The 27,768-nt window shown below is 43.1% G+C and overlaps 3 protein-coding genes across 3 annotated transcripts; all 3 read left to right on the top strand.

Moving 5' to 3' along the window:
* Nucleotides 1–1,508: 1,508 nt before the first annotated feature.
* LOC127760062 (uncharacterized) lies at nucleotides 1,509–4,410 on the top strand. The gene is made up of 3 exons (XM_052284623.1): nucleotides 1,509–2,187; nucleotides 3,612–3,761; nucleotides 3,884–4,410. Exons 1-3 carry the CDS (start codon nucleotides 2,011–2,013, stop codon nucleotides 4,139–4,141), a joined length of 585 nt encoding a protein of 194 aa, XP_052140583.1. The 5' UTR covers nucleotides 1,509–2,010; the 3' UTR covers nucleotides 4,142–4,410.
* Nucleotides 4,411–7,596: 3,186 nt separating this feature from the next.
* LOC127762180 (60S ribosomal protein L36-3-like) lies at nucleotides 7,597–10,233 on the top strand. The gene is made up of 4 exons (XM_052286586.1): nucleotides 7,597–7,680; nucleotides 7,814–7,942; nucleotides 8,995–9,194; nucleotides 9,990–10,233. Exons 2-4 carry the CDS (start codon nucleotides 7,841–7,843, stop codon nucleotides 10,018–10,020), a joined length of 333 nt encoding a protein of 110 aa, XP_052142546.1. The 5' UTR covers nucleotides 7,597–7,680; nucleotides 7,814–7,840; the 3' UTR covers nucleotides 10,021–10,233.
* Nucleotides 10,234–23,696: 13,463 nt separating this feature from the next.
* Nucleotides 23,697–25,878, top strand: LOC127760184 (WUSCHEL-related homeobox 5). Its single transcript, XM_052284404.1, has 2 exons — nucleotides 23,697–24,180; nucleotides 25,199–25,878. Exons 1-2 carry the CDS (start codon nucleotides 23,697–23,699, stop codon nucleotides 25,654–25,656), a joined length of 942 nt encoding a protein of 313 aa, XP_052140364.1. The 3' UTR covers nucleotides 25,657–25,878.
* The last annotated feature ends 1,890 nt before the right edge of the window (nucleotides 25,879–27,768 follow it).

The raw sequence follows: 27,768 nt of genomic DNA, 5'->3' as shown, positions 1-27,768 counted from the left end.
GTATCACCTGTTCGGTTACTCTCTTTGTAATGGGCGTAACTACACAGCTAATGGTAGCTGGTTTGTCTCATATATGATAGACACTATCTACCTATATTTCAAATACAATTTTCTCTAAAACTGCTCATCCGATCTACAATTCGATTACACCGTTGTGTTCGTAACAATTAAATCTTTATAACAAGAACTCACACGATTATATTTTGATTAAAAAAATATAAATTACTTTTATAATATATCTAAATTACTTTTAGATTTCACTAAGTTACTTCTTAGACATATAAAAGTAATTCAATAAAGCCTAAAAGTAATTACATATACTATAGAAGTAACTTATAACAAAAAGAAAGTAACTTCTATAATATATGTTAATTACTTTAAAACTTTATTAAATTTACTTTTATATTTAAGAAGTAACTTAGTGAAATCTAAAAGTAATTTAGATATATTATAAAAGTAATTTATGATTTTTTATCAAAATATAATCATGTGAGATCTTGTTGTAAAGATTTAATTGTTATGAACACAACGGTGTAATCAGATCGTAGATCGGATGAATAGTTTAAGAGAAAATTATATTTGAAGCATAGATGGTAGGAATATTTTTTCTACTTGCTTGATCAATTAGTACTATAGTAAAGTAAGATTCTTCAAGACACATATCTGGACAATGGCTAATCGTATCTGGACAATGGCTAGCGTCGCTCGTTACGACTAAATCGAGAGCGCTCTCGATTTAGATTTTGCGCTTTGTAATCTGTTCTCATCATCAGCAATCCCATATAAACTGGACTAAGGCTATTACCTGATAAGGAGCCTGAAACAGTAAATCCTTGTCTTTTGTCTGTTTTAATGTCGTACTATGTAGATCCCTATTCCAACGTAACCCAATACTCTATTCTTCCGATACATAAGTATCACTCGTCGACAGTATCTTCTCTATTTTTTTTCCTCATCCTCTTAATCGCAGCCTTCACTTTCGTCGTGACGAGTCACGTATCGCTACTTGCAAACTGCGTGCTCAGCGTCGACAAGTGATGGAGCAGCCGCCCCAACAGGATGCACGACAGTCAGGTCGAGAGAGCCTCACCATCGACAGCGTGAGCATGACACTGACACCGGGGTGAAAACGGTAACGACCTTATCAATGTCGTTTACTTTACGTCTTTACGAATTACGACCGTACCGATATGTCCATCGGCACGCGGCAACTCCCTCATGGTAGCCTGCCAGAATTTTCACGGGCCATATGCTCACCGTCGAAAAGGAAAAAGTACACCGAAGGTCGATACAAAATCGTCCCCAACCCGCAAAACCAGATACCGTGGATCTCTTAACTATATAAAACCGGTCACAATAGGTGCCTCGGTGATTTTGATCCCGATTTTGTCCTATATGTCTGCTGACTCAGCGTGGGACCCACGTAGGCCCCACCAGGATGCCACGTCATCTCTCTCCCTTCCTCCTCTTCTCTTCTCTTCTCTTCCTTTCTCTTCGCAAATCGCAAGCCGGCCGGCGGCTGGGGATTGGGGAGGAGGCCGCCGGGGCGAGGCGGGAGAGGAGGAGGGCGGCGCCGCGATGGCGGCCGACGGCAGCGGCCGCAGTGGGGAAGCACGGCGGTAGCCCGGTGAAGCTCTGCGGCGGCCAAAGATGGGTGAGGGGGCTCATGCCAGCGACGGTGGCGCACGCGCACGAGCAAAGTAAGGGTGTGGGCGCGCTCGGCGGCGGCGGCGTCGATGATGGAGGCGCGACTGCCGACGGTCCACTTCGGCGGGCTCGGCGAGCTTACCACCACCAACACCGCAGAGCCAAGCGCCGCTGTCCCTCTCGCTTCACAGGCCGGAGGCGGCGATGTCGCTGCTGATGTAGCAGCACAACCACCACCACCAGCCGTCGCCGGCGGCGGGCGCGGCGTCGACATGGCAGCTGCAGCAAGGCGCGTGGCATCTCCGCGGCTAAAGGTTCCTCCTCCCGACGCAGCAGCTCTTGCAGGAGTTCTGCAGCCTCCCCATGAAGAGCACCACCAGCCCATCGTCGGCAAGCAAGGCACCCAAGCAGGCGCAAGAAGACGCCGTCGGTGGCGGAGGCTCGTCGTCGTGGACCGCGCCGACGCAGATCCAGTCCATGGACGGGGGCGAGCTGCAGCGGCTCAAGGGCAAGATTTACATTTACCCCATGCTCGAAGAGGTTAGCTTGCTCAGCCAGCTAATTAACCACATCACCACCATGGCAAGGCCTAATTTAAGCAAAGCTAGCATGAGAGTGTACTCTCTCCTTGGAAATCTGTAGTCAGTAGCCGAGCCTGGCCACTTCGCCTTGCTCGCCAGTGGCAGCCGCGAGCGCGCCAAACGCGCGGTAGGCGGCGGGGGCGCGGCGAGGCGCACGCCGCGGAGCGCGTGTGTGCGGCGTGTGCGCGCAGGAGGCGAGGATAGCGCGGCTCCCCAGCGACCGCCCTCGCGCCCAGCTCCTCCCCTGCCGCCGCCGCCCAGTTCTTCCCCGTCGGCCGCCGGCCGCGCCGTGCCCAGCCTCTCCGTCCCGCGCAAGCGCGCACGCCGGTCGCCCGTGGAAAGGAGAGTGGAAAGGGCGAGAGAGAGAAATATTAAGAGGCTGACATGTGGGGCCCACGTAGGTCCCACGCTGAGACAGCAGCCACATAGGATAAAACCGGGATAAAAACCGCCGAGAGACCTATTGTGACCGGTTTTGTATAGTTAAGGGATGTGGGATATCTGGTTTTACGGTTGGGGGACGATTTTGTATCCCGATGACAAGTTGAGGGACCTTCGGTGTACTTTTTCCCCGTCGAAAACGATCTGGGCCAGACATTAGGCCCGTGACGGAGTAGAGAATTTCGCCGGAAGCCCAACCAACAATGCAGTCAGCCCGGAAAGTGATCCCAATTAACTCTACTGAAGTCCCCCGGTAACTGAAAAACTCGAGGGACCGAGGGAGAACGGAGGATGCGCGGGATGCGCTGCAGGCGTGCAGCGGCGGAGCTAGCGAGCTTTCCGCGGTCTCGGGCGCACATTTGTCCGCATACACCGCCAACGATTCGCACCGTCTTTCAAGGCTTTTCCTCCATTATCTTACTGTAAGCAGCCTCCTCCCGATCTGTGCTTTGGCCACAATGGGCTTGTAAAATGCGCGCACAAGAGCTCACGCAGCAGCAGCAGCACTGACGACATCTCATGAGCTCGTGATGGTGATGCTAACCAAGGCTGAATCTAATCCATGTAGTAGTGTTGGCAATTAGGCACTTTGTTTATCCGCCTGCAACTTTCCAACCCTCGAGGCAAAACAAGCAGGTTTGTCAGATAATTTTACTGACAAATGCTTGGCTTTTTCACGTGTTGCCCGCTTTCGACTCCACCATATAAGTCTTCACGCCTGTCCACTCCTCATCAGTCAGTTACCCCTGCTTTCTAGACTCTGGTAGTGCTCTTGTCCCCCGTGGGATCGGCAAGCTCGGCTCTGAGAGATCATGGCCCATGAGGTGCGCCAATCTTAATTTCGCCTAATTGTAGCTCTAATCTCACATGCTTTTTCTCAGTCTGTTTTAGCGCACCAATTGATCATGGCAAGCTTGTGGTTTGTTTGGGGAGATGGTGCAGGATGGGTGGCCTCTTGGACTGGGCGCCATGAATGCAAGAGCTGGAGTGACGAGAAGCGTGGATCTTTCTGGCTCGGCCTCCTTCAGCACGGCCTTCACTTCGTCTCACTGCGCTTCGTCTTCCTTCACTTCTTGTGATTTCGACACAGAGGTCAGTTCGAACATAATCTGTATAGCAAATTCGCAATGCGGCAATGGAACAGTAGTGCAGGCAGATTACATCTGGATCTGATCGTAACGTACGTTTATATATAAGTATGTTTTTTGTCGCAGTCGGCATGGTCATTGTCCCGCCGTGGAGGCGGCGGCGCCGGCGGCGGGATGACGCTGGCGAGCCTGATCGGCCTGGTGGACGCCATGGAGAGCCGTAGCCGGCGGCGCCGGAGCGCGAGGGCGACGAGCAAGAGCGGCAAGGTCAGGGCGCTGCTGCTGTCGCTCTGCCTCCGGAGCCACCTGGAGAACGGCCGCGCCGCGCCGTCGCTCGGGCAATTCCTCGAGATGGAGAGGAGAGCAAGCAGCAGCTCGTTGTAGCTTATGATCTCATATTCTCATGGGGAACCATGGCTAGAGATGCTCGAGTTTGATCGGTTTCGCGTTGCATTTCGATTCTTCTCTTTTTCCAGAGAACCCGGGTCATTGTCGAATCTTTCATGATTCTTCACATTGATCTCTGCTACGTTTGTCTTTGCCGAGTAAAACATTTGCCGATAAAAAAAATAGACAAGTTCTTTATCAGTTTTTGTTGATTCGAGCGTACATGGATGGAAGAGCAACGCGTCATCCCAACGAGGAGACGAAAACAGCTTGCGAAGGTTAACCGATCAATTTGCGTTTTTTCCCCTCTTCTTACCACACGCGGTGATTTAAGTGGCATTGAATCGTGTGAGCCATTGAAAGGAATCCTTTCAGCATTGTGTAACCTATACGACGCTGTCAATCCGAAACCGGTTGATGGAAAGCGATTTACTCGGCTGGTTAGTCTCTAATTTGGGACGGGTGTTTATGTTTACAGCTAATTACTTTTTTAGTGAACTAGGATGGTGGCCCGCGCGTATGCGCGGGCATATTTTTGAAAGGTAAGATTCTTGTTTGTTCAGAAATTTTGTCTCATAAATTTAGGGCAAACTAAAGTTTGGATGATATTATTTTATAATAAATTAAGGGTTCTATTTTTCTTAAGGTATCTTAGAAAACCATTCACAAACTTTTGATAGGAGATGGATTAAGTACTTACAACTTTTGAATCATGTTTTTTTTCTCAAGTAAATAAAAAAATATTGCTAGTTAATTATCATACAGTCCATCTATATATACATACGTGTAGTATGGCCACAAATGAAAAATATGAGTGCATGATACTCAAAATTCTTTTGATTAAATCATCTCATAAAGATGCATGATATAGTAATAAAGGGAGGGAAGCATATGCATAGGAAAAAAAAGAAGAAAGAGAAAAATAAAAAAGGGAGGGGAGGCGTACGTACCCATGCATGTAGGTGCATACCTATGCTGAGGTGGGACCTCGTAGTATTTAGTTTGTTCTAAGATCAATTTAATCTAACGGTTTATAATATTGGACCTACCGATTTAAGTGAAAATCAAGTAACGGATACTTTGTTTTTTTCTTAGAATTTCTAATATTTGCCCTAATTTATTAGAGCACCACGTGGCAGCTTGAGAGCATTTTAAGGAATTTTAAATGACTAATTAGAATATTAACTGCGCAATATATATGTATGTGACGTATGGTAATATTTGTTCCAACTTCGTCCATGTTTATATACATGTAGAGAGAAATTAATTTTGTGGCTAGTAAGCCATTAGATGTCTAATTAATAGCAATTAATTTTAACACATATTTATAATTGTTCAGAGTAACTCTTACATATTCATCTTACGACTTCGATGATTCGTTGATCACCAATTTACTGATCACCATGACTCGCATGAAAAAAATATGTAGTACTTAAGGTTTAGGATAGCTGAAATTGATGAATTATATAATTTATGTGATAGCTATTTGAGGGTATAAACGAATGAATTGACTTCTAAAAAGTTAGAATGTTGTTTAAAGAAGACACCATCTAGAAACTTGGAAAGCGTGCAAAAAAAAATCCAAAATATGGAATCAGGAAAAAAAGAGAGGGCCTTAAGCTCCTATTATCCCTTGTCGTACTAAGAGTTCTATTGATATTCGTCAATATTGTACTCACATTTATAACATAATGATTCATTTCAATAGTACAAAATCCAAATACGACATAACACAATACATTATAATTATTATGTAATCAACTCTCGGTTTCAACTTAAACAGAGCTAATTAGTGTTGAGAAAAACACAACCCATGGTGCTTAATTATTCTCTCGTTGCATCACCTTTAATTTTCTTTTCATGTTATTAACAAAATTAATCATCTTCATATATGATTTGATATGTGGCAAAGCGGTAGCGCTACAGCGGTTGTGATCACCTTAGATGTCTCAGACACTACGCTTTGTCACACATGCGAAAGGCCAAGGTGCAGACGTGCGCTGTGCAACAGGCAAAAAGAGAATTTCGGACGCTTTATTTATTAGCAAACAATAGATCCAATGATTATAATAATATGTCCACCAGTTCTAGTGTAAGTGTATATTAGTTAATATAGATTTTAAATTGTTAATATAATGGATACACAATATAATAGTGTAGACCTTATTTTGAAGCAGTGCATTACCTGAAAATAATAGACCAATGTAAAAAGTAGATCCGATAATTTATATAATAGGGCCATCAGTTTAAGTGCACGTATAAATTTGTTAATATAAATATTGTTTATTTGATAGGTACACGATATAATTGTGTAAAATTTATTTTAAAATAGTGCATTATTTGAAAATAATAGTACAAGGTAAAGAGTACACCGGTTTAAATTATATGATGGTAGATTCTTTGTTTGTAAAATTATTATTATTTAAAAAATATATCCATTATATATATATAAAAATTGAAAAAAGAAGAAAAAAGGAAAAAAAAGGGGAGGAAGCGTACGTACAGTACTTACGTATATTATCCACCTGCCAATGCGCTGGAGGAGGATAGGTGGGACCCATGGTATTTAGTTTGTTTTAAGATCAATTTTATCTAACGGTGTGTAATATTGGACCCCGCCAATTTAAGTGAAAATTAAGGGATAGATGTTTTGCTTTTTTCTTAGAATTTCTAGGATTTTCTCTATTTTATTAGAGTGCCACGTGGCGACTTGAGAGCGTTTGTAGGAAGTTTTATGGACTTTTAGTATATAATAGATAGATAGATAGATAGATAGATGACGACGTCTATGGTGACTTTCGTTCGCCTCAAAATATACACCAATTTTTAAACGTATCCATAGAGGATAAGGTGTTCGGATTCGCCTTTACAAAGGCCAAAGGGTGAATGTACCTATGTATAAGGGCTTGCATCTCTAAAAAGAAAAAAACGCTCTTCTTTGACATACAGGGCATGTGCCACTTTACCGCTACTTTCAACATAACCAAATTTTAGTGTTACCAAATTTTAATTGGGAAAAAAACTAAACACTACCTTAACAACACCATCCTACCAACATTTGGTAGTTCCGAAGATTCCCTCATAAAAATGCTACTAAATTTTGGAAAAACATCAAACTAAACCAACGCTATCAAAATTTGGTACAAAAGCCTATAGCGATTGGTGAAGGTTATAGGAAAAAGAATATTTCGACAAAAAACAAGGGGAGTACTAATCTTCTTTGCTGCTACATGATGGCATTAAGTGAAAAGCGAGCAGACGAAAGATTTCATGTACAAGAATTTTACATTTCAAGGCTTACAGCCTCTCGAGATAACAACGAAACGCGAGCTAAAAAGCGAAATGGATAAGTGAAGCAAGCCCATAGTCATTGCCCAGGAAGGCAAACTAGGCCGGCCCATTAATTCCTCCTACGAATCGATCTGGGCTGTGACCCTAGTACCCGACGTGTATATAACAACATCCTCTCCATCGCTTAGGGTTTCTCCTCGGACGCAGCCGGCGGCTTAGGGTTTTGTAGCTGTCGCCGATCCAAGGTACGCAGCCTCCGAGCGCCGCCTCTCTCTCACACACACGAGCGCTTCCTTACTCGAGATCTCTCGCGCCCCTCTCCGCTTCGATTCTCTGTTTGTTGATCGATTTTGGTTTGTTCCGTCGCGTTCGCCGCAGGTCCGAGGAGCGAGGAGGAGATCCGCCATGGCGCCGCCGCAGCCCAAGTCGGGGCTCTTCGTCGGCATCAACAAGGGCCACGTCGTCACCAAGCGCGAGCTGCCACCTCGCCCGTCCGACCGCAAGGGGGTAATTTGTCTCCTCCCTTCTCTATCCTTGCTCATCTCGTATCGTAGCAACATGGGCATGTCATCTGTTTGATTAGATCTATATGGTACAGTTACTGTATTTGCTAGCTAATTTCGTTTCGTCGTACTAGACATCGGAGCAGCGACTGCTGTTTTTTTGTTAAATTATATATTATGTCGGCATAAAATTATATGGTTGTCTAAATTACCATTGGACATGAGTAAGTGCGTGGTGGCTTGTGCTTGCTTAATCACCTTCCTGGCAATTTGATTATAATGGACTAAGAATGGTGTGTTTAATTTATTAATTTATTTGCCTGAAATGGTGGCGTGTTAATGGCAAGTATCAGCAATGGGTTATCGTTTTCTGTACATCAAAATTGCATTTGAATGGCTTAGATGTGTATGCACACTGATGTCTTTGTGCCTCGTCTCACCTTTGGCAATTTGGAGAAAACACAACTCCAAAATTGCTAGTCCTGGAGGCATATATTTATTTGGTGAGTCTAACGTGGAAGCTTAATCACCTCATGATTTTGTTTCTAAAATATCTCACTAAATTTACCTCTGTTTTGTCTTGTTCTAAATATTTTAATGTTTTTTGTTTTTTATTATCCAGTAATGTAGATTCGGTTTCTGTGCAATGTAAACAAAAATTGAATGTTTTTTGCTTGTGCAGTTGTGTGGATCTTTGGTTTACCTTTCTGAGCAAAGCTATAAAAGCAAATAAAAATGATGTTCTGTTAAAATCTATTTTTTAACTTCCACAGCTTCAATATTTTGAAATGACAAATGAACGATGAAGTGATGCTTTGTCACCTCATGTCAAATAGAAAATTCTGAATTACCATTAGTTGATCTTGTGATCTCTTGATCCTATGACATGAAAAAAAAAATTCACTTTACTGAGGAGAACTACAATCTCCACCATAGCTGCTTCTCGAGTCTATGACCAGAGATTTCTTTTGCTGTCTTCCTGATGAATACGGCCATACACCACAGCTGCTTCCTATTTATATTCTTTCATTAATATGTTTTCTTGTCTTATTGCAGAAAAGTACCAAGAGGGTGAATTTTGTCAGGGGCTTGATTAGGGAGGTTGTGGGATTTGCTCCATATGAGAAACGAATCACTGAGCTTCTGAAGGTTGGAAAGGACAAGCGTGCACTGAAGGTCGCTAAGAGAAAGCTCGGTACCCACAAGAGAGCAAAGAAGAAGAGAGAGGAGATGGCGGGTGTCATCAGGAAGATGAGGTGTGTGTCTTTACTACTGCATTCTGCAATTTCATTGTTGATGTTCTCTGTTTTTTAGTTGCTATTTTTTTTTCCGTGCGTAGTGTAGAATGGGGTTTCATAATTTTTGACTTTTTGAACAATGACACGGTATTCAAAATATATCTTTGACCTTGTTTTTCTATTATAATATACAAAATAAATAAATGCATGTTTACTTTTATTATAGAACTTTGAAAGATGAATCCATATATGCTATTCTAATTCTTTTAAACTAAATACTTTTAAAGTTGATAGTTAAAGTTATAAAAGTTTGACTACACTCTGTCCAAAACGTCAAGAATTATGGAACCGGAGGGAGTAGCACTTTATCGGTAACATTGTTGTGAGATTTATTTGTGTAAGTACTCCCAAGTATATAAGAGGCATTCTGCAAATATTGGACTTGTCTCTAAATTAACTTGGTCCTTTTTCTGTAGCTATGTAGGGGTGCAAGTGGACAATACCACTATTTGCATAAATACCTTCTTGCTAGTTCATTTCCCACATGGTAGCACAAATTTTGGAAGAAAAAGTGAACTATAAGTGGGATAACCGGGAAAAATAAAATAATCCCGCTTGTCCGCCCAACTTGTGTCCCTATACTTCTGTTCTGTTATCTATTATAGCTTTATAATTCAAAGCAGTACAAATGATTTTCTCCGTTGTTTTGGTACCTCAGTTGTATGTAAGTTTTGTTTCATTTTTCATTTTCTGGCCAATTCTTACCTTTGACAAAGAGAATTTGCAAACTAAATCCCTTCTCTTGTTGTGCAGGTCTGCTGGTACTACTGACAAGAAGAAATAGAAGTTTCAAGTTGAAGATCTTTTTGCAGTCCTTATTGTAATTCATTTATATGGACCTATAGTAAGCTCTAGATCGAGGTGCTGTATTGCCGTTGAGAACATTGCAATGCTATTGAGGAGCATTGAAATTTTGGCACATGTTTCGATACATCGGTTTTGTCACAATTTCTCAGGGTTCTATTGCCCTTGATTCTGTGGAGTTTTGTCCTTGAAACTGTTCTTGCCTATTGTGTCCTGACGTGATCAGTAACGGTCTATTGGGCTGTAAGATTGGGAGCTATTTGGTTTCCAATGGCGAAATGGCCCAACGATTAACCAAAAATTTGTGGATGCTAATCCTCTGAAACACAGGATTATCCAAAATGAGATTAGGAAAATGTAAGAAATATGGTGTCATGTGCATTAGATTTGGATTATCCAAAATGGGATTGGGAAAATGCAAGAATATGGTGTCAATGTGTCATGTGCATTGGTTTATGTTGGAACCCTGGAAGATTTTAAAACAGACGTTCGCGAGGTGTGGTCTCATGCTTTTTTTTTTCTTTAAGGGTCTTGAAGGGAATATAATCGGACGACGATACTTTTTGTAGAAAATACTAAGAACAAATTTCTATAAGGCCATTCAGAACACATGAACTGGCTTCCATAAATCCTACAGATATTTTAGGAATATCCAAAATATTGCTCTTGCCAAAATATCGGGCGCTGATGTTTACAAACATATTATTCTCTCTCTCATCTCATCGAGTGGTATTCATTGGTCCCACAAATCCTACCACCCACTTTGATAATTGGAGGACTATAAAACTATAGAATTTATTAACTTATTTAAGGAATAGAAAAAAGCCCCCACGCTCTATGGTCTGAAAATTCTCATATTAATAAAAAAAAACATAGTCTATATATAAATATAATTCAAAAATAGCTGAAATTTGAAATTAAAAATAATGAATATAGAAAAGGAAGACTGAAGTTTATACGGGTATACAATATAACTAATGGAAATTCGGAATTAAAAAATAAGAAAAATTAAAAGTAGAGGTTAGAGTCCATATAAAAATACAATTTAGAAATAATGGAAATTTCAAATTAAAAAATAATAAATATTGGAAGAAGAATATAGAGTCCATATAGAAATACAATTTAAAAATAATTGAAATTCGGAATTACTCCCCCCATCCATAAAAGTTAGACATATTTTACATTTGAGTTTTTCCAAATAAGTTTTGTAGTCTTTATGCATTCAATACTTAATGAGGAGCGAAAATGCCTGTAGCCTATAGTGGTTACAAGAATTCTCAGTAGCATCTGAGGTCCTGGGTTCGACTCTCCATGGAAGCGAATTTTCTACGATTTAACAGTGTTGTGCTTTAAGTGGTAGCGAGGCGCCTGTGATGATTTCGTCAATCTCAAGGATTTGCCGGCCTAGTCTTCGAGGATGCTCATAGGGGTAGGGTTTGCGTGCGTGCGTTCATAGGGGTGAATGAGCGTGCGTTTGACTTCATCAATCTCAAGGATTTGCCGGCTCAGTCTTCGAAGATGCTCATAGGGGTAGGGTTTGCGTGCGTGCCTTCATAAGGTTGTGTGCGCGTGCGTTGTGAGTGTATGCGTTGTACTGTGTAATTCTAAAAAAAAAAGTCTTAAATGAGTAGATAAATTAAATGTTTGATTACAATCCAAGGAGTCATCTACATACTCATTGGTTGCATGCTTGCATTCACTCCTTAATTTTGTAACATTCAAGATGATTGAGGAGATAAATTAAATGTTTGATTACTCCCTCCGGTTTCATTTTGATTGACGCTTTGGATAATGATACGCTCTACAAGATATACCTTTGACCTTATTTCTCTATTATAATATATAAAATAAATAAATGCATGTTTACTTTTATTATAGTGTTTTGAAAGACAAATCTATATATGTTTTTCTAGTTTCTTTAAACTTAATATTTTTAAAGTTATAGATGGTCAAAGTTATAAAAGTTTAACCTCAACCTTGTCCAAAACGTCAATTAATATAGAACCAGAGGGAGTACAATCCAAGAAGTCATCTAAATACTCATTAGTTGCATGCTTACATTCACTCATTGATTTTGTAACATTCAAGATGATTCAATTTTTCATTGGTCTTGGCGACAAAAGTAATAGGTGTAACTTTTGTGGATGGAAGGAGTATAAAAAAAGAAATATTGAAAGGTAAATTTATAGCCTATTTAGACTTAATAGAAATTAGGAATTAAAACAATGAATATTAGAATAAGAGTATATAGTCCATATAGGAATCTAGAATTAATTAAAATTCAAAATAAAAACAATAAAATTAAAAGTTGAGTTTAGAGTAAATATAGAAATACAATTTACAAATAACTAAAATTAGAAATTATGAAAATTATTGGAACAATAGTCTAGAGTCCATAAAAATACAATTTAGAAGTAATTGTAATTCATAAATTAAAAATAAATAATATCGAATGATGAGTTTAGAGTGCATATAGAAATACAATTAGAAATAATGAAAATTCATAAATTAAAAAAAATAAGCAATATTAAAAGAAGTGTCTAGAGTTCATATAGGAGTATAATTTAGAAATAACTGAAGTTTTGAATTTAAAATAAGAAATATAGGAGTAAAACTTATAAATAATGAAAATTCATAATTAAAAAATAAAGAACATTGGAAGTGGAGTATAGAGTTTGTATAGAAATATAATTTAGAAGTAACTAAAATTTGATAGCCCCTAAACCCTATCCTGAACTTTCCATACCGGACAAATTAACCCCCTAGACCAAATTTAGATTGGTTTTGTCTAACGTGGCGCACGCGTGGCAATCCAGTCATCATACTCCACTTCCCCTCTTCCTCTCTCTCGCACGTGCTGCGTGCATGGCGAGGACGGGCGGTGGGCGTGGGCGGACAGCACAGAATGCGGCGCGCACGACGACATGCAGGCATTCGGAGGGTGTCTGTTGACAGAAAACACGAGGCCTGGGAGATTTGCTTAACTCTAGTGCAGGTCCAAAGCTCGCCTTTGGGTGTGCTAGCGTGCCAGTTGATTTGATCCTGTAACCAACAAGAAGTAGAAGCAAAGAAATCGCGGTTAAATCTATAAATGATAGCCGATCGGCTAGGTGCCGATGACATATCATTTATCTTTGAGCCGATCGGCAGGGAAGGAGGTTGATATTGATAACTCAGGTTACCCCCTTGGTAATTGTGAGGGTCCGGCTGGATATTGCGCAGCAAGTGCTCAGGAACAACCTAAGGCATTACTGTGCCATCCGGCTGTACATGGTGAACCAAATGTTCTGGGACAACTTGGTTTAAAAGTTGTTGTACAGGCTCCACCAGGCGTTGCAAACCCGGCCGATGCGCTCACTAAACCTTGGTGCTGGATCGGCTGGACGATCTGCTGTCTCAACGGCGTTTGCTAAATCGGCTGCAGAGACTGCTACCTTGGTGGTGTTTGCTGAACTGGTTGTATGACCTGTTGTTGGATTGGTTGTGCTGGTTGCATGACCTGTTGCTGGATTGGTTGCACAACCTGCTGAATTTGGGGTGTCTGCTGAATCAGCTGTTGCTGAATCGGCTGCTGCTGTATTAGATCAACCGCATGTTGAGGCGGCAAAAACATAGCAGCAACCTGATCTTGGGTTGGCCGATTCGCAACCTGCCCACTATGCTATGGATGCTCTCTCATTAACAGCCGAGGGTTCATTGGTTGGCCTGGCGCCATAGCTGATGTAGCAGGTAGGGGAGTTGTTGCCGGTGCCGTCGGCTGAGTTGTGGGTGTAACGGAGGGAACTGCCTGAGTAGATGACTGAACGTCGGTAATCAAAGACCGATAATTTGGAAAAACACCTCCTTGCAAATAGACCGGGCCTGCAGCCTGATGTTCAGCTATTGAACCATCGGCTATTGACTTCATCATGTTTGACAGGGTATTGACTATCACCTCAGACTGATTGATCAAAGCATGATGTACAGCGTAATCAACCCGATCTTGGAAGTTATTGAAAAAGTCCTGTGCCACGTCACTATTAAGATTTCCTCCCTGCAGCCCCTGAGCACCGTCACCTTGAACTCCATGCACCCCGTCACCTTGTCCTCCATGGACCCCTTGAGAATTGTTGCCTTGATTTCCTAGAGAGCCATCGGCAGCACCTTTGATACTCGGCTGAGCGGAGCCGTCTAGAGCTTGTTTCCCATCTCCATCCTTAGAAGAACTGGTTCCAGGATCATCAGCAACAACTTTTATTTTGTACTTCTGAACAAGTGTCCCCTTGCGGGTCTGCATGAATGAGTTCAAGAACTGATCCCGTGCTTGCCGCAACATTGCTTCAAACTCTTTCTTCTGCTCAGGTGTGAATTTTTCTAGATCGATCGGCACGACGTTTCCTACATTGACGTCAGTCAATCCCAACTTCAGCATCTTTTCCTTAACAGAGCCTGGGCTAGATGGTGGTGGTGGTGGTTTTTCGGCCATGAGGGAGGATTGTTGGCTGACTTCTTAGTTGTCCCACCAGGCGTGCCAAAAGCGTGTTGACAGAAAACACGAGGCCTGGGAGATCTACTTAACTCCAGTGCAGGTCCAAAGCTCGCCTTCGGGTGTGCTAGCGTGCCAGTTGATTTGATCCTGTAACCAACAAGAAGTAGAAGCAAAGAAATCGCGGTTAAATCTATAAATGATAGTCGATCGGCTAGGTGCCGATGACATATCATTTATCTTTGAGCCGATGTCATATATGCATCGATCGGCAGCCATTAATAAATAAGAAGGGACTAAATATACTCGATCGGCTGCAGATATTACCAATATATAATCTTTATATCGATATATACTTAAATCAAGTGATTGGGATAGATCGGTCGCCATGCCGAGACAGTATAAATCACTTAGATCGAAATATATATTAATAATGAGACTATATATGTTCATAGCATAGCCGATCAGATAGATCTAGCATGTATCGGCTAATACTCCGATACCACTTTATATTAAGATATTAAAGCAAGTAGAATATACTAAACAACAGCCTAATATACTTAAATGCAGCAAGATCTTAACGTAAAGGGCAGATTTAACATGTCAATCAAGCATATAAGATAAAAAGTAGTTAAATCAGGTAAGATCGGCTGAAACTCCGATGCTACCCTAATCAGGAACCGAGAAGCAGGCTAGAGATTGAGATTCTAATCACGACTCATAAGATCAAACTTAACTGATGCAGGTATAAGTATGAAAAGAAGGACAATATCTAGACAAACAAGCCGTTAGATGTGTCATAGAGTGGTAGATATCATATATAATCTAAGTCAACATCGGTATTTAACTTAATCGGCTGCCTTCTATTGACGGACGTTAGCCGATTGTAGGTTAGATATCAATATTGCCAGGGATTATGTAGGATATATGATAACTCGACGAATTACATAAACAAGATTAGAGTGTCATAAAGATGGAAGCACTAATCCCGAGAACGCAAGCCGTCATAACAAGTTTTACCTCTTGTTGAAGATCGAAACCGATGCAGCTCAACCCGAAAGCAAGAACTCGTCGAAATAACACTAAAGAAAAAAAGGGTGGCGATGCGCCGAGGTTGTATTGAACGTGTGTTCTTAAAGTTACATAGGGCTCGGGGTCTATTTATACCCAAGAATTACAAGATATGTCCATACCGGACGCGACTATTATCTCTAACAAACTCTAAGATACCATAAGTCTTTGCGGCAGACTTTTGCCCTAAGCATATCTCTAAGGAAATTACGTAAAACATCCTAATTAATAGATATAATTGCCTTCTCAGGACTCTATCCATGTGCGGAAATCATCTTGAAGCATATCGACTCAACCCGATGTTGTACACCAAGTCGTATTGCCGGAATCGGTTGTATCACCTAACCCAGTCTGATTCAGATTTAGCCGATTCTAGTCGTAGCCGATCTGGACTCCAGCCGATTCTTACTCTGTTCCCGCAACAATCCTTATCTCCGACTCCGCTTCGATCCCATCTTCACCTCCGACGCTGATATTACCAAATTTGGTTGTTAACAGTGTCGAGCTCGGGGCCCTTGAGCGTGGCGAAGTAGCCGTCCTAAGAGCAAGGTCAATAGTGTTATTGTACCTGCTCTAACGGTGTTGGGAACTCAAGAGATGACGGAAGGATCCTAGAATGGAGGGACTGAATCTACTTCGAGACAGCTAGATCTAGCCGCCGTCCCCTGGTCATCCCATCGTGGATCACGCCGTCACTACATGCCCGTGTTAAGCTCAACCCCCACATCCTCCTTGCCCACACTGTTCCCAATATAGCTTATGGGTCTGTTAGGGGAGTTTCTGACAACTGCAATTTCTTCTATAATCTCTAGCTGCGAGCTCCTCCATACAGTTCAGTTTTTCATTTAGATTATGAGAATATACAGTTGTAGAATCCAGAAATGAGTTTCTCAATTTCTCTAGATTCTCACTTGCTACTTTTCAGAATTTTAAGCTCTCCCAAACAGACCCTATGTGTCCCATACAGCACCTCCACGATGGCTCCTTCGTAGTCGAGGCCTTGAGGGTTAATCGCCAAATAGGGTCGTCGGTGAAGCCATTGTGGACATGGCGAGAGGTCACACGAAGGTGGGAGAGGATGGACGGTACATCGGTTCAAGTGTTTCAAAATAAAGAATTTTCACTAGGGATGGCAATCGGGCGCGACGGGCATGGGTAGTTCCTACCCATACCCATGCCCGTGAGATTATTTGTGCCCGTGGGTATACCCATTACTATAAGTTCAAGTGCCTTAATTCTGTTTCGGTGATTAATGACAAATCTAATTATATGAGACTAACGTTTTTATGAGCCTTTCTTTGACTAGTCTCATTTGGATATGAAAGTAAAAATGATGAGAGGTATGTATTAAACTTCACATATTCTAACTTGGTCTCTCTTATGGATCCAAAATATAGTGTGAGCTTCCTATTTGATCTTTATTGATTATGTGCATATGCGTTCCTTCATATCCATATGTATGCACATCTTGAGGGGGAGCTTATTCTATATTTTGTTTATTATAAGATTTCTTTCTTGATTTGAAATCATTTTTCATCTCATCTCTCTATATTGTTTATATCAGGTTATTATCCATCACCAAAGAGATAAAAGATTGAAAGATCTTGGATTAAACAATTTGTGTAATTGTTACTTTGGTGATAGATGATAAACCGATGTTTATGGGATTAACCTCTCTTTTGCATAAGTTGTCTACTAGGTTATTTCCCGATAATGAGATGTGTAAGACATGCATTCTTTTGTGATAGACCTTAATCATGACAAGGATGAAATGCATGGAGATAAAACGATATGTACCACTTCTTATCTCCTACTTTTTGATAGGTTCATATATATGATTTCCATGTTATTGATATATAAGTGTGAGACTAATGTTTACTCGAATGTTATTTTATTTAGTCTCATTTACATTGAGAACATGGAGATCATGAAGGTATATGTTTTATGTTGGTCTACATCATTACTACATATGCCTTCTCTATATGTATAGGATAAACCCCCATTGGTCATTCTCTAATTATGCATACACTTGCATCTCTTGTATATTTATCTGTATGCATATATTTAGGGGGAGCAAATCCTATACATTTATTGTGCATGTTCTAGATCCATGTTGTTCACCTATTATTTATATCGGATCTTTGCACTTGAGCTTGCATACGAGTATATGACACTTGTGATGTTAATGAATACTCAACAAACATATCCATATCTTTCATATGCAACCGGTTGGTCATCAAGTGAAGGATGACAACCGATTTGTTGAGACTAATGTTCTCCTTTGAGGTGTGAAAAGGAATAGGTCCCATTATGATGAGGCTAATGAATGACACCATGGGTTAGTGGTCACCAAGCCAAGGACATCGTCATGTTGGCAAGAATGAAGTCAAGCTTGTGATGAGAATAAAGTCTTGACAAAGGATGGACAAGACCTCGGCATAAACATGGTTCAACCGAATGGTCACAAGTGTTGATCTCGGCTCAAACTTGACCCCAAGATGGATGGCGCAAGGCAAAGGTATAATGTAGCTAAGAATGTTTTCTTAGTCTTTTCCCGGTCTTGGTGTTTGGTGTAGACCGGATTTGCTAGATAGGCGCCGTACTATCAAGAGGGGTCTATGAAGCGAGCTTGTGGATGATCTTATGCCATATTAGTTCATATGCATGTAGGTGCATTTTGTGGGCTTGTCTAACCAAGTGTGATGAGTTTTCTCAAGTCCTAAACCAAGAGAGAAGTGGGCATGTCCAATAGGAGTGAGTGACATCTTGTGGGTATGTCCGGTGGATGTCCTTTGGAGTGTGAGCCCTTTATCCTTGACTTAAGTTGTGTTTCTTGGATGGATTTTTCATGGGTTGGATGGCCCTTTGAATAAGCTTTCCATAGAGTCCAAGAACGCCAAATTCCGATACCCGAGTCAAGAGATATCACCGTTTTACTAACAGTCGGTTGAGCTGAAAAGTGACCTACGGTCTGACCGTGGGCCTTAGGCCGGTCTGACCGGGTCTGTTAGCCGGTCTGACCGGCGTGGTAAGGCCGGTCTGACCGGTCCCACTAGTCTATTGCACTGGTCTGGTTTTTGGTGGCGATACAGAGCCGCCAGAGCCGCAACTGGTCAGACCGAGCCGACGGCGGTCTGACCGGCCACTACACTACGGTCAGACCGGCCAGGTTGAGTGGGCTCAATGATTGACCTGTAACGGCTAGTTTTCTAGCCGTTACAAAGTAGTCCGGTCTGACCGGCCTCACAACGGCGGTCTGACCGGCAGAGCACAAAGTTGGGGATTTCGGTTCCAACGGCTAGTTTTGGTGGTTGGGGGTATATATACCCACTCCCCAGCAGCAAGGGTAAGGTTTTGGCACTCCATTGCATTATCTTGAACCCTTGCAAGAGCTCTCACACCCTTGTGCACTTAATTTATCTATGCAAGAGCTCTCACACCCTTGTGCACTTAGTTTATCTAGTGAGGTGTTAGAGAGTGAGTTAAGCCAATCCAAGTGCATTGCTTCATTGTTATAGCTAGTGTGGCACTTCATCATCCTCGGCAAGCATCCTAGACTTGTTACTCTTGGAGGTTGCCGCCTCCTAGACAGCTTGTGGAGGTGTTGCCCGGTGACCTCTCCGAGGAGATTGTGGAGGAGGCCCGGCACCGTTTGTGAGTGGTTTGGAGTTCACCACCTTCGGAGTGAAGGAAGAACTACCCCGAGTGATCGAGGCTTGGGTAGTCCTCTCCGTGGGCCGGCTCTCGCCTTGCCCACCCCTTGACGAAGGGGGCGTGCGGTGGCTTCGTGGTTGAGCAGTGGAGTTGGGCTCGCCTCAACGGGGATTAGGAAACCAGCGAGTTTCCGAACCTCGGTGAAAAATTCCTTGTCTCTTGTCTCATTTATTTGTTGCATTTACATTTGTGCTATTTACATTCATAGAGAAATATTTGAGCCCATATCACTTAGGTTTGCAAAACTTAACTTAGTTGCTTAGTTAACCTTGAACCTCACCTTGCCTAGCAACTTAGGTTAGTTTTGTTTAAGTGCCATTAAGTTTTAAAACCGCCTATTCACCCCCCCTCTAGTCGGCCTCCTTGATCCTACAATTACTACATGACGGGTAAGAATGGTTGCCCATGCCCATTGCCCGCGGGCGTGCCCGTTTACCCGCCACAACAAAAGCAGTGGAACAAAAAGTCTACAAGCTTCTAAGTTCGAATTGAACTTAAAACATCAAATATTCTCCGCCTCGGTGTCGTCTCTCCTCTAGCGGCGATAGAGTAAAGGGAGAGAAATAATAAAGGAAATAAAAGGGAAACCGTAGAAAACAAAGAACGTGGCTTATGTATTCTAGTGGATTTTGCTCCTAACTTACATGTAAGTTAGATTTTGCGGGTAAATGGGCAAAGCGGGCATGGGTAGTGATTACCCATACCCATGCCCATTTACCCATCGGGCATAGCTTTTGACCCAATAAGATACCCATGGGTATAAAATGGAGAACAAACCCAATCCTAATAGGGTTTTTACCCACGGGTAAACGGGCAAACGGGCACAATTGCCATCCCTAATTTTCACCTCTAGAATCCTTGAGCATTAGGGATGCAAGTGGGGCGGGCAAGCGCGCTTTTTTTCCCGCTTATCTCACTTTTAGTTAATTTTTTCTTCTAAATTTTAAACTATCATACGAAAAATATACTAACAAGCGAGTTTTTATACGGGTAGTGGATTACCCACTTGCATCCCTGTTGAGCATGCATACCAACAACATGCACACATTTGCACTGGCCTGTTTTTTTCTGATCGATCCTCTATGCACTATTTCACGGTGCTAATCAACCAAGGAAAAAAAATATGTTGGGCCCAGAAAACTTCGTTGTACTCATGCTTCTCGTGCCCGTTATTATTTTTATCCGTTCAGAATGTCTGTTCCAGCAGCTGCTCAACAGCTCTCAAGTGTTGTCTTTTTTTTTTTTTTTTTTTTTTTTGACAATCTCCTGATCATGGCACACGCACCGTTGCGCTACGTGCCCGGAATTCTAGGATTTCTTTGACGCGGATGTCTCGCGTCGCCTTCCACCGGCGTCTACCTGCGCCTGCACTGCACCACGGCAACTAACCAGCACGGGCTTTGGATCTTTGTGGTTTCGCGCTAGCGTTGGCTCGCTCGCGGTTAACCTGCTCCGGTGTTTTGATTTGCCCAACCGGCCGGCCGTCGAAGTTTTTAAGTCGGATCAGGGCGAACGGTTTTCCGGGTATTCGGATCTCTCTTGAAGATTTGTCGCCGATCAAAGTCAATCCATGTCCTATCTAGTCAGGGACACCCGACGACGACGACGCTCACGCTGCCACTGCTCACCGGAGCCCGATTGGGTGAGGCGAGTCGCGCGTGGTTAGCCTCTAGCTACGCATGGCATTTCCCAACGCGCGCAGCACCAGCAAGCGCCAATTTGCAGCGTCTCCGATCCGTTCTCTCCTCCTCCCCCTCTCGTCTGCCTCTCCCTTCGTCCCTGCCTCTCTAGTCTCTAGCTTAGCTCGTGAGGAGTAATGCGACGCAGGCGTGCAGCGTCTCGGCTTCTCTCACATCACGTTACGGGGAAACGGGAAGCGATAATCTCAAAATCCGACTCCTGAACCGTCCGGTCTGCCCTCTCCCATTGCCGTGCGTTGCATGCATGTCCCAAACACAACGCATGCATGCATGCATACAGTGTTCGTCGTCTCATCTATCGCCCTACACTAGCCTGCGTTGGTATCAGCCTCAGCCTCTATCTCCATTTCCCAATGTGCCTCGCCATTTCAATCCCTACCTATGGCAGCCTAGCTGCCGTCTCCAGTTGAGGGAGTAAAAGCCATGGCCGGCGTCCCTCTGTCCCAATATTGATCATTCAGGTCCCGGCCTCTCTCTCCTCTTCATTGTTTGTGAGCTCGTGATAGCTGATTACCATGCACACAACATGTAGACAAGCAGTAAAGTTGTCTTTAAAACTTTCCGTTTGCATGCACACAGCATACTTCTTAGGCCCTGTTTAGTTTCCAGAAAGTTTTTTCTAAAAACATAACATCAAATCTTTAAACACATACATGAAACATTAAATATAGATAAAAATAAAAACTAATTGCACAGTTAGGGGGGAAATTGCGAGACGAATCTTTTGAGCCTAATTAGTCTATGATTAGCCATAAGTGCTACAGTAACCCACATGTGCTAATGACAGATTAATTAGGCTCAAAAGATTCGTCTCGCGGTTTCTATGCGAGTTATGAAATTAATTTTTTCATTCGTGTCTGAAAACCCCTTCCGACATCCGGTCAAACGTCCAATGTGATACCCAAAAATTTTCATTTCGCGAACTAAACGGGGCCTTACTTTTCAAATTTGTATTCCTAGATTGGAGTATGGCCTTGTTTAGATCTCAAAAAATTTTGGTCAAAAAGGTCACATCAAATGTTTGATACATGTATGGGACATTAAATGTGGGGAAAAAACAATTGCACAGTTTATATGTAAATTGCGAGACGAATCTTTTAAGCCTAATTATGTCATGATTTGACAATGTGATGCTAAGTAAACATTTGCTAATGACGGATTAATTAGACTTAATAAATTCGTCTCGCAGTTTATAGGTGGACTCTGTAATTTGTTTTGTTATTAGTCTACGTTTAATATTTCAAATGTGCGTCCGTATACTTCAAAAACTTTACACCCAAAGAATTAAATACACCTTATATCATATTTGTACTAAAGTTGCACTTATATTTAGATGGAGGAAGTATCTTGCTGGTTTGATCTTTTGTTATTGCAAAATTAACCTGATTTATCATTTCAGAGATCCTTGTTCGGGCACGCATGCGGCAACCAGTAACTCGAAAAATTTCAGCTGCATGCAGCATGCTGCAAGCCTGCAACCAATTGCTGCACACCGATGTATACTGAATTAAGCTTTCACAGAACGGAATGCGCGAGATCGATATGAATCTCCTGCATTGATGTCTTTAGAACCGCGGCGAACATTTTCTGTGACAATAGACTGAAGTTTGGGCGCAAAACCACGATACGAGCATTTCCCAACAAAAAAAAATGCTTGATCCGTTTATCCTGAAGGCACTCTGATCTGATCGCGTAGTAGTCAAAGCATGCAATGCGATGGAACAACTCGATCTACTTTGGCCTCAAGCAGTCAAGCAAGCTTCAATTCACTCCCAAACTCGTGCATGCATTGAATCTGATCGATCTAACTTGGACATAGCAAAAGTAGCCTATACGGGGACGCAGAGTAGAGCATAGTACGTGCAGAGGCTACATGTACGTACGCGATGAATAGAGCGACGCGATGGATGCTAGCTAGTCCTCCTCTACCGAAAGGGGCTAAACACACGAGATCTCGCCCGTAAAACGAAAAATCTGGTGCCACGAGCAAATAATTCCCATCATTCCCGAGGACGACTACGAGGAGAGGAGATGCTTCGTACGGCTTGCGCCTCCTACACTAGATCGACTAGGCTACTCTACTTCTCTTCTGGAAAGGCAAGTTGGCACGCATTCACTGTGCGGCCGCGCGCTAGCTGCGTGCATTGCATGCGCTCCGCTCCGCAGCCTCCTTTCCTTCCTCTTCCCCCATTGTTTTCAGAGCCCACGTCGAACAGCACGCACGCACACTTTACTCTCTCCTTTTTCCGATCGATGCGGCCAGCTGGGCAAAAAAAACGCGTACACGAAGGAAAAGGCCCTTTTCACGAGTGAAAAATTGCTTTTCATTTCACTTCACAATGGGCACGTACGCCCTTGATCCATCGATTGGAGTACCGACGACGATGCATGCACGCATGGATGGATCACGCCACTCGCCGTGGTGATCTACGCGGCGCACGGCACAGAGGCGGCACGCGACTCCTCCCGTCCTCACGAAAACGTCGAAACGTACGCTCCCCTTGACCGCAACGCGACACGATCCCCACGCTAGCTACGCCTCCCCCTGCCGCCCGCGCGCGCGCACACGCGCTACGGCCCACCCATCGCCCACCTCCTCACACTCCCATGCACGCTTAAAAACCACGCACCCGCGGCCGCTCGCAGGCAGCAAACGCATCACAAACGCGAGCGGGCGAGCGAGCGCGTCCAAAGTCAGAGCAAGCCATGGAGACGACGACGACGACGTTGGGCGGCGGCGGCGGCGGGCGGGCGGGAGGCTTCTCCGATCCGCCGTCTCCGCTCTCGCCGCCGCTGTCGCCGGCCTCGGCGGCGGCGGCGGCGCTGGCGAACGCGCGGTGGACGCCGACCAAGGAGCAGATCGCGGTGCTGGAGGGGCTGTACCGGCAGGGGCTGCGCACGCCGACCGCCGAGCAGATACAGCAGATCACGGCGAGGCTCCGGGAGCACGGCCACATCGAGGGCAAGAACGTGTTCTACTGGTTCCAGAACCACAAGGCCCGGCAGCGGCAGAAGCAGAAGCAGCAGAGCTTCGACTACTTCAGCAAGCTGTTCCGCCGCCCGCCGCCGCTGCCCGTGCTCCACAGGCCAATCGCGCGGCCCTTCCCTCTCGCCATGGCGCCGACGGCGATGCCACCGCCGCCGCCGCCGCCGGCGACGACGACGACGGCCGCATGCAACGCCGGTGGTGGTAAGCCGAACCTTTTCTCGTGCTTTAAATGTCACGTATTAAATCTTCTCTTTGGCATGTCTTGCTTAATTAGCTTTACACATGGGTGTCATGCACCTGGCATCCATTCATTTTTCGTGGTATTCATGCGTATGGAGGTCAAAGTTCTCGTGCTGTCGTTTCAGTTCTTGCATTTTTCATGCATGGGCCAATAAATCTATACGAAATCGTTTTGTACATGCATGGCTGGCATGACAAGTATACTTGGCGTAGAACATCCATTCTTCACAGTTGACCTTGACCGCTTTGTTGCACAACGGCATGATGTATAACACGGTAGTAGTACTGCCGCTAGTTGTCTATTTGTACTTATCCTCTGCATGCACGCGTTGCGTTGCATGCAATCGCATTACGCTTGCTTAGCTAGCTATCACTATTCTGTCACGATGTGCATGCCTTGTTCATGTCTCCTACTGTAAATCCGTCCGTTTGTTTCGTATCACCTGTCTTTTCTCCTCTGCCCCCCTATATACAGTGCCAGTGGAACAGAGAGACTGCCTATTCATGGTCACACGATTTAACGTTGCCTGCCTGCCTATTTAGCTTCTGCTGCTACCCTTTTGTAGCTCCATTAATCTTCTGTGCACTGTGCTGCTGTCATGCTGTGCATGACCGAGGGTAGAAGGAAATGACCATCCTCCTAGCTAGGGCCAAAACGGCCAGACACAACCTTCCACATCATCCTTTAGCTGTTTCCTTTCCCATCCAAGAAATGCTGCCCTTCCATCTCATAATGTTGGGACATGAAAATGTGTCCCATGAGTGGTCGGTGCACGTGTCATCCAATCCAGCTTCGAGTATCGTTGTTGACATTGGCATGTTTGATCTGTTGTTCTTAGCATGACCATCCATTTGATCATAATGCGCGCGTTTATTAGATTCTATTTTTACTACAGTTTGTGTTTGCATTTCAATTCTTAAATGCCAATTCTCCACTCCATGTTCTGCACTGATCCATGCACACTTTCGATCCTTGCAGTGATGTTCAGGACGCCAAGCTTCATGCCGGTAGCGACAAATAACGCCAGCTACTACCCGCAGCAGCAGACGCCGTTGCTGTACCCAGGGATGGAAGTGTGTCCGCACGACAAGTCCACGGCGCAGCCACCGGCCACCACCACCATGTACCTGCAGGCGCCGCCGAGCAGCGCACACCTCGCGGTGGCGGCTGGCCGCGGCGCGGCGGAAGCGGAAGGCCATGGCCGCCGCGGCGGCGGCGCCGGTGGGCGCGAGACCCTCCAGCTGTTCCCCCTGCAGCCCACCTTCGTGCTGCCGGATCACAAGCCGCGCCGCGCCGGGAGCGCCTGCGCCGCCGTGTCCCCGACGACGCCGTCCGCGTCCGCGTCGTTCTCGTGGGAGTCGGAGAGCTCGGACAGCCCCAGCAGCGAGGCGCCTCCGTTCTACGACTTCTTCGGCGTCCATTCTGGAGGCCGCTGAGCGTGAAGGTGAGAGTGAGCGAGCGTAGAGTGGAGTGGAGTGGAGTGGAGTGGAAGTTGATATCTTCATGAGTGGACGAACCCGTCGTGCTTTTTGAAACTTATCTGCATTGTTGCATCGATCATTGCATGGTTTAATTGGTTAAGGGATTGGAAGGTGTACTGCTTCATCAACTTGAAGTGTTTCATTGGAATGGAATGATGCATGTTTTGAGGCGGCTGTGCTCTCACAATTTGTTCGTGCTCTCAAGTGATTTTTGTTTTAATCATAGGTGATCTTTTTTTTTTTCTGATTTGAGTTTGACAGGTAGTCGACTTCGACACTGAGTGTTGCAGATATTTTACGAATGTCCTTAGTCAGAGTAAATGTCGAAGATTTTTTTTTTCTGTGGGGCTCGAGTTTGGACCAAAAAACTGATCCACTCAAACAATGGCCCAGTAACAAGTACAATGGGCAGTGATGGAGAAGCAACAGGGCTCAAGGCCCGCACACCTTCACGCTACGCGACCCAATTCGACGGCCCCAGCCTCCCAAGTCCCAGCACCAGGGCCAAATCCCCAACAGAAATCAAACTGGGCCGGCGACGGCGAGTTCCCTTGTAGTAAGCTGAGTTCTCTTCAGAAGCGGCCTTTCCATAGAGCAAAGCATCTTCTACAAGAACACTCTTGAGACGTCAATCGATGAGACATGCCGTTGAAAGGTCCGTTCATTTGTTTGTTTTTTTAGTTGAAGGTCATTTTGTTGTTGCATGCGATAAGTTATTCGAAAAGAGACAGATGGACCGAACTTGTCCACTTCTAAAGTGCTAGTTAACCAATAATTTACCGCTCCGGATAACTTGACAAGGAGCTAGGCTACAAGATTCCTGCTCATCTACAGTTCTACTGAACTTAGTGAAGTCTTGGCTGACGGAGGACGAAAGGGAGGCCATGACTATGGTGAAATTATTGCCCGCAATTTGCCTTATCAGTTTCCACTAGTCCACTCTGCACGCTTCATCTTGAACTTAGCTAGCATCCATATATTTTCTCTTCTATAATAGTATTTTTTTCTTCTTTTATTATTACAATATATTAAAATGATAACATAATTTAAATTTTTGTACTAATTTTACCAAACTATCAATATGTAATATTCATATTATATTGTATGTACGTGATAGTTATTAATTATTTTTAATATTGAATTTAGTTCTTTCTAAATTGTATTGACTTTAGTCTCATCTTCCAATATTCATTTTTTTAATTCTGATTTTTTGTTACATATAAAATTTATTCATATATTTCTTATTTTAGAAATCAGAATTTCAGTTATTTCTAAATAATACTCCTATGTGGACTCTAGACCCCTCTAGGCTTTTCTTCTAATATTTATTTTTTTATTTTGAATTTTTATTATTTCTAATTGTATTTTTATATGGACTCTAAACTCTACTTTTAATTTTATTATTTTTATTCTAAATTTTAGTTAATTATAAATTACTGTATGGACTCTATACTCTTCTTCTAGTATTTCTTTCTTTTATTCCGAATTTCGGTTATTTCTTAATTGTAATCCTAGATGGACTCTATACTCTTCTTCTAATATTCTTTATTTTTTCATTCCGAATTTCAGTGATTTCTAAATTGTATTTCTATATTAACTCTATACTCTTCTTTCAATATTCCCTTTCTTAATTCCGAATTTTAGTTATTTCTAAATTTTATTTCTATATGAACTCTAACATCTACTTTTATCTTTTTAAAAAAAATAATACGGAATTTTCATTGGTTCTAAATTGTATACCGGAATGGACTCTAGTATCATGTTTCAATATTCCTTATTTTTTAATTTCGAATTTCAGCTATTTTAAAATTGTATTTCTATATGGACTCTGTTTTTTTATCCGATTAATATGAGAATTTCTAGGCCGTGAGAGCGCACGTGGAGGCTCCTTTTTCTAGTAATTTAATAATAGATGGGCCAAAATGTCTTTCCGTAAAGTGAAATTTTACAGTCCTGAAAATATATTTTTAGGTAACTAAATTTTATACTAAAAATTTTTGATACCTTAAGATACGTAGTACCTAGAGGTACCAAAATTTTATACTAGAAAATATGATACCTCTAGAT

The sequence above is a fragment of the Oryza glaberrima genome, chromosome 1, assembly GCF_000147395.1.
Source record: "Oryza glaberrima chromosome 1, OglaRS2, whole genome shotgun sequence".
NCBI lineage: Eukaryota > Viridiplantae > Streptophyta > Magnoliopsida > Poales > Poaceae > Oryza > Oryza glaberrima.
The sequence above is the reverse complement of the archived record's forward strand: the minus strand, read 5'-3'. Positions and strand labels throughout refer to the sequence as shown.

Bases quoted from the DNA above. Each gene is read 5' to 3' on its own strand.
- LOC127762180 (XM_052286586.1), top strand. From the start codon at position 7,841: ATGGCGCCGCCGCAGCCCAAGTCGGGGCTCTTCGTCGGCATCAACAAG. The intron at 7,943-8,994 runs GTAATTTGTCTC...GTCTTATTGCAG, and splicing joins GCCCGTCCGACCGCAAGGGG to AAAAGTACCAAGAGGGTGAA. The intron at 9,195-9,989 runs GTGTGTGTCTTT...CTTGTTGTGCAG, and splicing joins GGTGTCATCAGGAAGATGAG to GTCTGCTGGTACTACTGACA.
- LOC127760184 (XM_052284404.1), top strand. From the start codon at position 23,697: ATGGAGACGACGACGACGACGTTGGGCGGCGGCGGCGGCGGGCGGGCG. The intron at 24,181-25,198 runs GTAAGCCGAACC...CGATCCTTGCAG, and splicing joins CGCATGCAACGCCGGTGGTG to TGATGTTCAGGACGCCAAGC.
- LOC127760062 (XM_052284623.1), top strand. From the start codon at position 2,011: ATGAAGAGCACCACCAGCCCATCGTCGGCAAGCAAGGCACCCAAGCAG. The intron at 2,188-3,611 runs GTTAGCTTGCTC...GAGATGGTGCAG, and splicing joins TTTACCCCATGCTCGAAGAG to GATGGGTGGCCTCTTGGACT. The intron at 3,762-3,883 runs GTCAGTTCGAAC...TTTTTGTCGCAG, and splicing joins CTTGTGATTTCGACACAGAG to TCGGCATGGTCATTGTCCCG.